The sequence below is a fragment of the Sylvia atricapilla genome, chromosome 14 (genome assembly GCF_009819655.1).
Source record: "Sylvia atricapilla isolate bSylAtr1 chromosome 14, bSylAtr1.pri, whole genome shotgun sequence".
Classification (NCBI taxonomy): domain Eukaryota; kingdom Metazoa; phylum Chordata; class Aves; order Passeriformes; family Sylviidae; genus Sylvia; species Sylvia atricapilla.
The window spans coordinates 3,045,238-3,058,583 of record NC_089153.1 but is presented as its reverse complement, the minus strand read 5'-3'; the positions used below and the strand labels follow the sequence as shown (position 1 = coordinate 3,058,583).

The 13,346-nt window shown below is 53.1% G+C and overlaps 1 protein-coding gene and 1 long non-coding RNA gene across 3 annotated transcripts in view; one reads left to right on the top strand and one right to left on the bottom strand.

The window, feature by feature from the left end:
* PFDN1 (prefoldin subunit 1) overlaps positions 1-13,346 on the bottom strand; it is a 203,474-nt gene that overhangs the window by 171,030 nt on the left and 19,098 nt on the right. Inside the window, exon 4 of one of the 2 annotated variants that reach the window (XM_066328921.1) lies at positions 988-1,096. In XM_066328921.1, the coding sequence (XP_066185018.1) occupies positions 1,013-1,096 (84 nt within the window). In that variant the 3' untranslated portion in view covers positions 988-1,012. Of the gene's footprint in view, positions 1-932; positions 1,097-13,346 lie in introns of those variants that run through there. The other variant, XM_066328920.1, reaches the window with a different exon arrangement.
* LOC136367373 (uncharacterized) lies at positions 7,536-9,999 on the top strand. Its single transcript, XR_010744687.1, has 2 exons — positions 7,536-8,423; positions 9,217-9,999. It is a non-coding gene; the product is annotated as an uncharacterized lncRNA (long non-coding RNA).

The window sequence follows — 13,346 nt, the reverse complement described above, 5'->3', positions numbered from 1 at the left end:
AACGGGACATAGGGAACAGAACGGGACAGTGGGAATGGAACGGGACAGCGGGAACGGAGCGGGACATAGGGAATGGAACGGGACAGCGGGAACGGAACGGGACAGTGGGAACGGAGCTGGACATAGGGAATGGAACGGGACAGCGGGAACGGAGCGGGACAGCGGGAATGGAACGGGACAGTGGGAACGGAACGGGACAGTGGGAATGGAACGGGACAGCGGGAACGGCCTAGGACAGCGGGAATGGAACGGGACAGTGGGAATGGAACGGGACAGCGGGAACGGAACGGGACAGCGGGAATGGAACGGGACAGTGGGAACGGAACAGGACAGTGGGAATGGAGCGGGACAGCGGGAATGGAACGGGACAGTGGGAATGGAACGGGACATAGGGAATGGAACGGGACAGCGGGAACGGAACGGGGAAATGGGATTGGAGCAGGACAGCTGGAATGGCCCAGGACAGCGGGAACGGAACGGGACAGCGGGAACAGAGCGGGACAGAGGGAACGGCCCGGGACAGTGGGAATGGAACGGGACAGCGGGAACGGAACGGGACAGTAGGAACGGAACGGGACAGAGGGAATGGAACGAGACAGTGGGAATGATCCAGGGCAGCAAGAATAACCCAGAGCAGTGGGAATGACCACCTGGCACAGGCTGGCTGAGCCTGAGCCAGTTCCCATGCCCATACTGTGCCTGTGCCCATGCCTGTGTCCGTGGCCGTGGTTGTGTCTGTGCCTGTGCCAGCCCTGCCCATCTCCCTCTTCTCCCAGCACCCCTCCCCAGCAGGACCTTCCCCAGTGCCCACACCAGGCAGTGGGTATCCTCAGGATGAGGGTACAGCAGGGATGCCCTGCAGGCCCTGAGCCCTAACTCCTCCCACCACCTCATCTCTCCATCATGCAGGGAGAGCAGCCACAGAGAGGTGCTGTGTGCCACAGCAGTGGTTTATTACAGTGGGGTGGGAGGGTCAGGCAGTGGGGATCAGCCCAGAGCAGCCAGGGGTGCACTACTGTGCCCTGCGGGCCATCAGCATCTCCCGGATATTGTCTTCTGCTTCCTTCACGCTCCGCTCCAGGTACGACTTCTTCTGCTGCAAGGCAGAAACCAGAGGTAAGTCAGGATCCCCCCAGCCCTGCCGGCACAAACCTGGATGCCAGGGCCCAAAGCCACCCAGGCACAGCTGTGGGTGCTGCCTGGGGCACCCACCGCACTGCAGGTGTCCCAGGTGGGGACAGCAGTTACGCATTCCCAGAGGCACAGGGGCAGGGCAGTGTTTACACAAATTGAATTTTGTTCCCCCCTGAAGCCTTCTCAGAGCTGCTGGGGCTGTTGCAACAGTGGCACTGCAAAAAGTGGGAGCCACAAACCTCAACAAGGAGGGAAATCAAATCAGACCCTATAACTCTTGGAGCGCAGAGAGGGACTGACATGCCATGGCCCCCTTATGGATACAGAGCAAAGCCCTCTCCTTGGGCACAAAAGGTTCTGTTTCCCAGCTGGGCCATTTTCTAACCCTATATCCACCTTTCTATCAGCAATTCCCTGGCATCGTCATCAAATACGTGGTTCCTTAATCATCTATAATTAGGCTGGGCTTGGCAGGGAAGCAGCCCCAAGCCATGCATCCCAAGATAGGAATTCAGCATGCAGCGTTTTTTCCTGCTAGTCTGGGTGCTCCTCCGTGGCTGGAAAAATCAGCACTTGGCTCTTTTGACTATTTTCTCTGGGTTTCCAAACAACAGACACAACAGTCTCCTTGGCGTTGCTGTGAGCACAGGCTCCCGTGCTGCCCATGCAGAGCCCTGCTCTGGGCCATGCCAGCTCCCAGTAAGCCCTGGCAGGGTTGGGATTAAATGCCAGGAGTCCAGGCCTCTGCCCAGAGCACCCTGCCAGAGGCTCTACCAGTCACCTCCCCAGTGCCAGGAGCCCAGTGCTGCACCAGTGGCCCCCCAAAGCCCCCCCAAGCCAAGGACAGGGGAAGGGCAAGAACTGATGATGCCCTGAGAGCCTCACCCTGACTCCTGGGAGCCCGTGGGACTTGTAATGCTGAAAATCCATTAGCCTGTAGAGCAGGCCTGCTGCCACCACTGCCCCTCTGTCCCCTTGCCGCGGCACAGGGGACACTCAGCTGGAATGTCCCTGCCATGGGGACATCACTCCCAGCCCTACTTCTCAAGGCTCTAGGGTTTGTTTAAACACTGAAGGCTGCTCGTGACAGCCAGGGCCAGGGTTATGGCCCAGGGTTCCTTGTCCCTCTCCATGGTCCCCAGGCACGTGGGGTCCCTTTCGCTTACAGGAACTGCTTTTGAGGAAACCACAGGGAGAAGAAGAGCAGCCACAGGTTCCCACTGCCAGTGACTCAGTGACACAGGAGCAGGACTCTGTCACCGCCGCGCTGTCCCCACGCTGCCCGCACAGACGTCGAGGGATTTCACACATAGGGAACTCAGTCTGAGGGCAGCAAGAGGAGACAGGCCCAAAAAACCCTTGTGGCTCCAAGCTTCACCTTGCTCTGCTGACTGGAGGAGAGTGGCAGCAGTAGAGCTGACTTCTAGAGGGTCATTTTTTAAAGCATTTTCTTGACACCATTAAATTAGTGCATGAAATGGTCCTGCCCTCCTGTCCTCTCCCCTGCCTCTGTCTCCTACTCCCACCAGGCAGCAGGAGACAGCTCCAGAGAGCAGCTCTCCATAGGCACGCTGTCCAGCACTACTGAGAGAGCCCAGGAGCTGGCAGGCTGCAGCCATGGCTGAATTTCAGACATCCCATCAGGAAGCCTTGCTGGTGCCCATGTGGGCCCTAATTCCACAAGGACTGGGGACCCTGACATAGCAGAGGAGCACCCACATGTGGACCCACACTGCTCACCCCCTGCACAGTGACATGCTCTGTCCTCCCCGTGGCAAAGGGGCTGGGTTTAAGGCCATGTCAGCACTTAGGCAGTACCTGCAGTCCCAGGTAGGACAGGATTCAGGGAATTTGTATTTCCCTCAATTACTCTCCTTGGTCACCTGACTTTTGAGGCACAGGAATCTGGGCTGGTCCCAGTGCTTCTACTCCCTCCCAGACGCAGTTTCCGGGGAGTCCCATCTCTGGGCTCCAGGAGCATCCTTCGAGCACCAAGGGGAGCCCTGCACCCGCAGCCGGGGGGCTGCAAACTCCCCGAGCTGTCCTGCAGCCAGGCAGGGCCAGAGCCAGCACCGGGGCTGGCTCCCCCTCCAGCCCACAGCCCTGAGCACAGGCGAGCCAGGAGCAGACGGGCGCCACATTTTCCGAGACACGTGGCGGGAGCGAGGTGTTTCTTCCCCAGGAAGGGGGAACTGCGGCCCGGGCTCTGCTTCGGCAATCACGGGAGAGGGAGCAGGAGCCTGCGAGCAAACCCCTCCTCACTGCGATTACCGGGGTCTAGACAGGAAACTCCGTCTCTCCCGGGGAGCAGCGCCGAGCGAGCGGCTGACACACGCTCTGCCTACTCACACCAGAGCCCAGAGACACGACAGCACAGCTCTGAAGTCATGCTGGAGGCTGTTCCGGTCCAGCCAGACCTGCCAGGCTGGTGGTATCTGTTCCCTGAACACCACCCTGCATCCCCAACGCCACCTCCAGCTTTCCAGCTCACAGCTTTCATTTGCACTTGCAGCCCAAGTTAACCCTATGTCCTCTGAGCCCCTGGTTTGGGCCAGCCTGTGGCTGCTGGGCTTCACTCAGCACCCACTGAGCTGATGCATTTCCCTGGGAAAATGTGTTTGCTGCTCCAGGTGACCATCCTCTGCTACCTGTGCCATGGCAAGTGCAGCCTGTGGGAATTCCCAGAGCAACGTCAAAACTGCGCTGCTGGTTTCGGTCCCTCGTGAAACCAAAGGTGGCTGCTGCTCTCTGAAGCCTCAGGTTTCACTTCTACAGCTGTAGCCCCGGTGCTCACCAGTCAGGAGCCCAAGGGGACATGGCAGCAGCCCAAGGGGACATGGCAGCAGTCAATGGGGACATGGCAGCAGCCCAAGGGGACATGGCAGCAGTCAATGGGGACATGGCAGCAGCCCAAGGGGACATGGCTGCACACTGGCTTTGGTGGCTGCATGACCTGCGAACTGCTGACCCAGAGCTCCTATTCACTCACTCACCACGCCAGTACCTAAACTGCCCCCAGCCTCCCCCAGCTCCTGTGGGCCCCTGGACAGGTAAACCGACCCCAGATGTGGGGGCCTGAGCCACAGAGCTCCAGGGAGGAACAGAGAAAGGACACTGGCTTTGAGAAGGGATCAGGGGGAAGTTGCCACACGACACTGAGCTCAGAAAAGCCCCAGCTTCCGGCTGACAAGCAGGGCCAGGCTCCACAGGAGGCCGGGCAGTGACCCTGCTGTGCTGCTGTCCCCCTGCAGTCTCGCCAGGAGTGTGGCAAGGCAGTGACAAGGAAACCCAGAGGGCACGACAGGAAGCAGCTGGTGTGAGCCAAGGGCTGCAACTCCAGCAAGGGGCTGGTTCCTTCTTCTGGTTCACAACTCCCACAGCCACTTGCTAGGGAATTATTTTACAAAAGTCTCTTGTAGGGTGTTACTGAAGCTTATTACAGAGAAACAGCCTCTGACCAATACTTCCAGGCCCTGCCGGCCCCCACTGCTCCCAGGAAAAGGCCAGTGCGTTCCCATGACCCAGGCACAGTTCACTCACACAGGGAGGGATGGCCCAGGGCTGCAGGTCCTGTCACACTGGAGAAGCTTCTCCCCCACTGAGCAAGGAAGGGAAGCTGGAGGCTGCATGGAAGAGGGTGTGGGAAGGTAGCAGGATTTGCAGCTACAGGTTTCCAGGTGGACAGCACACTTCACATACACTCTAAAACCGAGCCAGCTGACCTGCTCCAGCCCAAGACATGCTCTCACATTCCCACTTCTTCCTGCCAAAGGCCACCCATCAGTTCTCATCCACTCTCTTCTCTGGTGACAGCCCCCTGATGCCCCTTCTGCCCCATAGAGAAAGGGCTCTGCCACCTGCACTGGGACACAAGACCAACACATGGCCATGCCACAGCCCAGCGAGGTCTGGGCCACCTGCAGAACACTGACAGGGTGCAAACCCACAGAGGATGCCCCCCAAAATCCAGTGCAGCCAATGCCTCCCAGCCTGGTTTCCTAATTCCTTTAAGCAAATACCACTCCCAACACCAGTTCCTTCCCCAGGCAGGAAGGGCTGCAACACTTGGGAACAAGACAAACCACAGCCCTGATGATCTGTCTCAAAACTAGCCCCAAAGGAAGTGTTCTCACCTAAATCTGCTTTCTGGAAACAGACTTGCCATGCTAATAGCTGTCTGGCACCAGGATGGAGGGCAAGAAGATCCCTCCTTGGGCAGCAGAGCCAATCCCACCAGCTAGGCCTCCCAGCACATCCTGGGGGGTCAGAAATTGGACTTTGCACCTCTCCTACCCCTAAGTATAGATGTATCACCAGCCTGGCCTGTATTTCATCCCTGCCAGCTCTCAGGAGTCTTCTCTACCTCCAAGGCTTTCTGCAGCCTTTCTAAAAAAGGTGTGTGGGGCCAAGGGTGCACTTGTGTGTGGTTCAGTACAGCTACGTGGACTAAAAACACCAACTCCCACTGGAGGTGCAGCCAAAAATGGGACTGACCACTCATGCAGCCCCATCCAACAGGCAACACACATCCATCTCCCAGGAACCCTTCCCAGGAGGAATGGTGGCTGTCCAGCTGACAGCTCCACAGGCAGAGCTGCAGGGCCTGGTAGGGAAGGCACCACCAGCCCCAGCCCTGCCTGCGAGGAAGAGAAGGGAGGGCAGGGCACTGATATGCTCTGGGCTTGGTGGGATGCAATGCTCACTGCCAACACATTCCCAGGCACCAAATGGCTTTGGGGTACAGGCAATGGCTTTGGGGTACAGGCAATGGCTTTGGGGGTTCCATCAGCCCCGGGTGCCTCTGTGTTTGCTGGCACAGGAAGGGCAGACTCCTGGAAGCACCAGCCTGGCCAGTGGCTGTGCAGGCAGCACCACGAGCCAGCCCTCGCTGTGCACGCTCCTGACCAAGGTGTGCTGGCGTGGCCAGCCTGCGCCCTGGCACGGGTGGCTGCAGCCAAACAACATCACAGGACTCAGCCCTGGCACCACCCCGTTCCTCGGCTCTCCCCTGCCCTTCACTCCCCATCACAGGCAGTGCCTGCTCCCCGACCAGCTCCGCACTGTTTGCTTTTGGCAGCAGCTGTGGAAAGACTAGATTGAATGCAAACACAATTACAGCTCACACCCTGAAGAAGAAAAGGAGTTGTGGTTACAGAAGTGGCCCGTGGCCTTCTGACACGGGAAGTCACCTTCTGCTCCAGCCTCCCACCTCCACTCCCATTGCATCACGCTGCTGGAGAGGCCAGAGCTTCTCAAGATGACGCACCCGGACCTGGCATTCCTGGCAGATTAAAGAGCCAGCATCCACGGATTCCACAGCAAGAAAAAACTATTAATCAGCTTTTCTTGGATGGGCTTTTGATGATCAAAGCACTGTCTTCCCCCCAGCACTGTGATTCAGACGCCTCTGCCCTCGGGGAGAGCGGGCTGGCCGCCACCAGCCCCGCGTGTGGCAGGGCCTTGGCTGGAGCCCGTGGTTCAGTGGAACAGGACACAGCATTCTCAGCACTCCAAGAGCCCAAACTGCCTTGTGCTCCCAGAGGGAACAGACACGGCAGCCCTGCCCATCCATGCTGCCATACCCTCCCCCTAACAGGTGAGTTTCCTGTGTCAAGTCATGGTTTATCATTCAGCATCGACTTTTGCTCTTCAAATTCCACTCCTCTCACGTCACCTCTGCAAATGAAAGAAAGCTTCAACCTCTGACCTGCAAACACAGATTTGCTTAAGCCCAAACAAAAATGTTTCCATGGAAATTTAAGGATCGAGTATTGGAACATGCCTATTCATTTCAGCCTCTTCTTTTTTCTCCCTTTTTTTGTTTTTTAAACTGTTTTTCTATAAACTTGTTTTACACCCAACTTGTGAGAATAAAACAAGCTGGCAGGTCCGTTCCCAGAAAATACCTCCTTTCCCATGGCTCTCAGCATGCTTGGCTACCAGCCACCAGATTCTGGCATCCCACTCTCACACTCAGAAGGCTTCCGTTGAGGAACGCTGCAATCTTCAGGCATGATGCAGTGCCTCAAACAGGAGCCCTGAGACGACTCATCTTGTGACACCTCAGTAAACCTGTGGCTAGCCAAGAGCTTCTGTATCCCCCAACCTTCACTCAAACCCTTTCTGGCATTCCTTGAGGGCTCTGTGGGAAAGTGATCAGCAGATCCTGAGCTAGAGCTGGAAGCACATAGTTGACTGGAGAAGGATCTTGCTTTGGAGGATGGCAAACTATGCTGCCCATGCACTGGGAGCCAGACAGCAGCAGCCTGAGCTGCCCTCACTCCTGGGGCCACCACTGCTGTTCAGGGGTTGGCAGTGCCCAAACTCCCTGTGGAGAGCAGCACTCCAAGCCCTGGCACACACAGCCTGGGCAAGGCGAACATTTCGGTCAGACTAAGCTCACGGAAGATGATGTGCTGAGGACACGTGCTCTGTTTAACGGGATTTCACTTGGAACCCCTGAACAGGAAGCAGGTGGACCTGCTGAACAGCACCCAGCTGCTCCTGCTCCATGAGAAGCCGAAATAGTGGACACCAGCAATGGGGTGGGGTTGGTCTGCAGGCAGCCCTACGCCCTGATGGGTCCACCCAGCACTGGTCCTCACCCAGTTCAACACTGGCACATGTACACATTGGGAATTACCACTCTACAGCAACCACCAAATATTTAGATACACTTCAAGACTTTCCAAGGAGTTATTGCCTCAGGAAGTTGCCCAGAGTTTGCTCAAGAATGAATGGCCTGGAATAGGAAGGGAGCCCAGCTGGTTTCTGACGACAGCTGCTGACAGAAGCGTGCTGCCATATACCTAAGAGGAGAAGTGATGATTCAGACCCTGGCGTTTTTCCTCATCTCTTCCTTCCACAAGGTAACGGGAACCCACAATCACTTCAGAACTACCTGGGTTAGAGTGCAGAAGAGAAAACATCAAGCATACAACTACATTTGCCAACTCAAGAGAACCCTTAGAAGCACCTGCCTAAAGAATGGCTGGTGCAAATGCACCATCATCATGTACTGATCCTTCCACAGCACAACCAGCTGGGCTTCCCCCATCCTTACTGAAGCACCTCGAGGAACACATTCTGAAAAAGCTAAGCTGGAAAAGCCCCCATTAACTTCCATACTTGGTGCCTTCAGGAGAAGAAGGGGCAAGGTAAGGGGCAGAAAGCCAGGCTGCCTGCCAGCCTTTGCCTAAGCCCAGCCTTGTGGCAGCAGCACTTCACATGGACCCACTGTCTGAGTCACAGGACAGCGCTTCCAGCAGAGATGGAGACAGTTGCTCTTGGTGAGTGGGAAATGACGGATTATTCCAGTGAACTCCTGCACCCTAGCCTGATGTGAACTACTACAAAAGCAAGTTGATGGCAAACCTTTCAGTAGGTGGCAGCAGAAATGTATTATCAACCCAAAGGATTCCTTTAGGGATACAACTGGCATGATTCCTCAGTTAGAGCAGTTTCCAGGAGTACATTGCTCCAGGTCAGATACTGTGCCCTAACCAGGTTATGACAGCAGAGTCAGGTCAAACAGAGAACTAGGGGAGGGGAAACTCACACAGATCCTGAAAACCCCCACGATCTGTTTCGGCGGAAGCGTCCCTCACCAAACTGCCTCTTGCAAAATGTGGTAAGTTCCCTAACCCAGTGCCTCAGTTTCTGTGGCCCGGCAGAGCTGGTGTGGCTCATCGGGATCCCTCTTGGCAGTAGGACTTTTGCAAAACCACACCACACCTTTCAGCTCTTGCAGTCCTGGCCAAACAAGGCCGCTTTAAAAGAAAAATCATTTCCATAGATTTCAAAGACAAATCAGCAACAAAAAGAAGGTGTCAGCTCTCAACTAGGCAGCATCCCCCCCAGTTCAGACAGCTCTGGACTCAGAGCAGCCACATGCCCACCACCAAGGCATTAGGGACAGAGCAGGGGGTGACCCAGGCAGTGGGGACAGCAGGAAGCGTGACGTGAGGGCTGCCCCGCATACCTGGGAGCAAGGTGTGGCTTTGTATAGCTGACTCAGGGCTGGGTCAGGGCTCCAACAGGCAGCAGCATGCTTTCCAAATAATCGTTTCCTGTTCTCCCCAGGCGAGATGGAGGAGGAGATGGAAGCAGGGTGGAAGTTTATCGGGCACAGATAATCCCCCTCCCCAGAGCTGCCTGGCACAAAGGCAGTCAGGAGCCACTGCAGGGGCCTGGTGACTAAGGCAAGGACAGCAGTGCTGTGTTTGTGACTAATTATTACTCATGCAAGGAGGAATTTGGAGAGGGACCCGCATTCAGCTCAGCTCGTTGCTTTGGATACTTCTGCAGCCATAAGCACAAAGGAGAGCTTTGACAATGAATCAGACCCTGCTCTAAAATGACAGGCCTATCAACCAACTTGGTGTTAAAATTATTTCAGTGTAACCATAAAGGCAGCTTAATGCTAATCAGAGGAAACAAGCGATGTTTTCAGGCTCAGACTACTAAATGTAGGTTCCTGGATGGACAAAACCATTTAGACACAGCAGCAGAAGTGGGTTTTTATTACTGCACAATGTGTTTCACTTTCCTCTGAATTACAAAGGAACACAAGTGTACTGGCAAGAGTTGCCTGAAAAGTTTTCTCTGTTACGTTGATCGGGTTTTTTTCAATAAAGAGTAATCCCCCCTCAAAAAAAAACCCTAAAACAAGTTCTGAGATGCCTTTATTTGGAAAGCATGTCTATAACTAGCCTCTAAAGGACTTAAAAGGAAGAAAATAACCCCTATGTTAATTATTCTCTTGCTTTTAAAATCTAATATTATCAACCTAAAAATAAAGGTATGAACAGTGGAAGCAAAGTCATCAAATTCCAGTTCTTCCTTCATAAAGCCTTTGCCCTCTCAGCTGGTTTGTGTGCTTACTTTGCAGTCTGCAGTACAGGGAAGACTAACAAAGAATTACTAATTAAACAACTGCTTGCAAGAATATGGGAGTTTGAAAACTTGTTACAGTGAATGATTGCTCCAAATGAGAGATCCAGCCTTGCCATTGCATACCCATACACATGTGATGATATAAATACACGTCCTTGCACTCAAATCAGCATTACCCACAACCATTCTTCATAAAAATGTGGTGAGACATTAGTTTTATAAGCCATCCCAGGCCTAAGGTGGCAGATGACCCCTCTAGAGAGCTGGGAATCCCCTTTCCCCTTTGAAATGTGAGAATTTATTTTCCCTGACCCTCTAAGATTCCAACAATATGTTTTGCAACCAGTGACTTGTGCACTATTTCACACATGACAAGCTTCTTACACAATTTTCAAAGCAGAACATGCTGTTATTTGATCTTTATCTGAGAAATTTAACAAAGGACTAAGAGCCAGCTTTTAAACAGGTCCACCTCCCTCCTTGCAGATACTGAGGAGCACTTGCTGCCTTTAAAATCTGCAAGGTGCTGGCTGCATACAGCTGACTTCCATCTGTCTGTGATCAGGGGTGACAGTCACACAACAGAGAAACACCCATGAAGTTCAGCTGTAAGAATGCAATCCTTTTGCCACCCTCATTTTTGAGAAACAAGACAGACCTTGAGGCTCTGAACATTAAAAAGCAAGTGAAGTGAATGATTCCTCACAGCTGTGAAGGCCTGTTCTTCATGTAACCATCAGCAGAGTCAGTTTAGGGAACAGAAAGAAATAGAGCAGCATTAGCTATGCCCCAATTCCTCCAGTATTTACCTGAAATTGCGTGGCCCCAGTCCAATGTCAGAGGGCCTCTCCACAAAGCAGGATTTTGTGCTGGCAGTGTGAGCTCTGTGTCCATTACACTCCCAACCTCTTCAATGCTTTGTCATTTTGAAGCCTATTTTTCTCATTGCTTAGAGTATCTTTCATTTCAAAACTCAGGAATGAGAACACAGATTCTCCTCCCTGTAAGACAGCCAGACCTATAGGGAAAAAAACTGAGCTTTGGCTACTCCCTTCTTCAAAACAAGGCTCTCATGGAGGGCAGACTGCTGGTAACAGCTCTGCCCATGCAGGTTGTGCTCTGCTCTCCCCCGGGAGTGCCTGTGGATGCTCCACAGCTGACAGGCGGGCAGCTGGACCACCCATGTCCTCAAAAAGCAAGCTAAGCCCGCAGCTTTGCAGCCTGAAACACAGGAGCAACCCTCAGTGAGGGCACAGACTCAGACATGGGATGGCACCAGCCAAGAAAGTCAGGAGGAAAAACATTTCCCAGGAACATCACCAAGTCCAGATGTCTGTGTGCAGAAGGACCTGCCCAGACACCCGCAGCTGCCTCCAACACCCAAAGCCATGCAAGATGCTGGGTATTGCCTGGCCTGGTCCCCAGCAAGGATCTGTTGAGGCTCTGCAGCTCATCTTCACCCTAACATCTATCATTTGTAGAGATCCCACATTTTCCTCCTAAAACATACATGCAAGCCCAAATACTAATCCTACATGGTAAATTCACTTCCATACTCCACCTGTCCCCACATTAGGTGTCCTGCCTCCCTCTACAGCAAGCAGAGGGACTGACTTTGCCTATGCCCACACGGGGAAACAAGGGCCAACTTCAGTGACAACATGTGTTTAAAATTCTGCCCCAGTACGTGCGCACATGCCAGCAATGGAATGAGGGAACAGCACCTTCATCCAAAGTACAATCTGCTCCAGGCTAATGCACAGAGAGTTATTCTTGAGGCTTCCCCTCTCCAAAGCAAACAGGAGCATTCCTTATTTCCCCGTTTAGTCAAAAAGCCCACCACACATTCCTGGGCACTGGCCTACCCCAAGCAAACCATGCGATGAGAAGTTCTGCGCTGTAAATCCCTGGGAGAAATTGGTCTAACTTGGGAACAGCCCAACAATTGGTACCTTCTGATGAGCGCTTCGTGGTCTGCAAAGAGCACCACAAATCTCAAGAGACTTGTTTTCACATCATTAAAGCCACCCACAGAACTGGCCTCCACGCTGAGGGTTTCAGTAAAAAATGAAGGAGAGTTGCCTGCAGACACCGAGCAGGTCCATCCCAGCCATACCTGCCTCAGGCTCCAGCGCTTCGCCCCAGCCACACCTCACCTGCCAAAACCTTTGTTCCCACAGGGGAGGAAAACACTGCTGTGGCAACTGTCAGAGCCGACTCATGGCAGGGGGGACACCACCACTCCGCCTCAGGGCTGCAGCAAAACCATTTTAAAGCTCCCAGAAAAAGAAGATTAGAGAAACGGAAGCCGCAGCATGAGCAAGACTGTGCACAGGCAACACTGGGGAAGGAGTCAGTGGTCACCTTAAGGCATTTCAGTGCAGTCACTGTGTAACTTCATCAGCTTTGCAAACATCACCTGAGGCTTTCAACATGGAGCACAGCAGTGTTTGAGAGCACAGTGTTCCTCCTTCCCCCAGGAAGGAGAGCAAAGACATTTTCTGCATGGGATAGGGAAATTGGACATGGTGTTTTAGGGCTCGCGTGAAGGATTTCTGAATTAGAAATCAAGCCTTTAGGTACAGCTTTCTTGATTATATTTTCTACTCCAGGCAGCCAGAGAAGAAACCAACCAACCCTTTATCGCAGCAGCAGTAAACTTTCAGTCTCCCACAGGCATGTGAAAGAATTGCCTGGGAAACAAGCACACAGCTACACTGTGGTCAGAGTTGAAAACCAAAATCCAATTCACCCAGAAAGCTGCAGGTTGCTATTGCCCTTTTCCCGAAGGAGCTAAATTCAGTGGCACACAGCAGACGGAGCTGCCCAGCAGAGCCTCCCCCTTATTTGTTATTTTTAGCAATTTAGTCTGACAACGCCTGACAACTAAACAAGCTGAATATAGCAGGAGAGAAGGGGACTATCAGATATTATCAGAGAAAGCACACAGTGATAATCACTTTCTCCACCCCTAATGAAGAATCAATTTTCCATGTCTTTATAACATCACAGAGTTTGTTCCTTTTAAAATGCCACATTTAAAAACAGAATCCATCTAGCCCTACAATGGAAACGGATAACATTTCCTGAAACAAAGCATTGTTCCACCCCTCACATATCATGTTTCCTTAAAAACAAGGGAAGAAAAACATTACTTGGTTTTTCTCCTAATACTGCACAAACATTGCTGAGCTAAAAAGAGTCTGTGCTCATCCCTTTAGAATGCTTTCAAAATAGATTTAACACATACCCCTTGTACCGTGAAACACAACAAGAATTTGATAGTATCAGGACTGGAAAAATCCAATGGCTCCTGC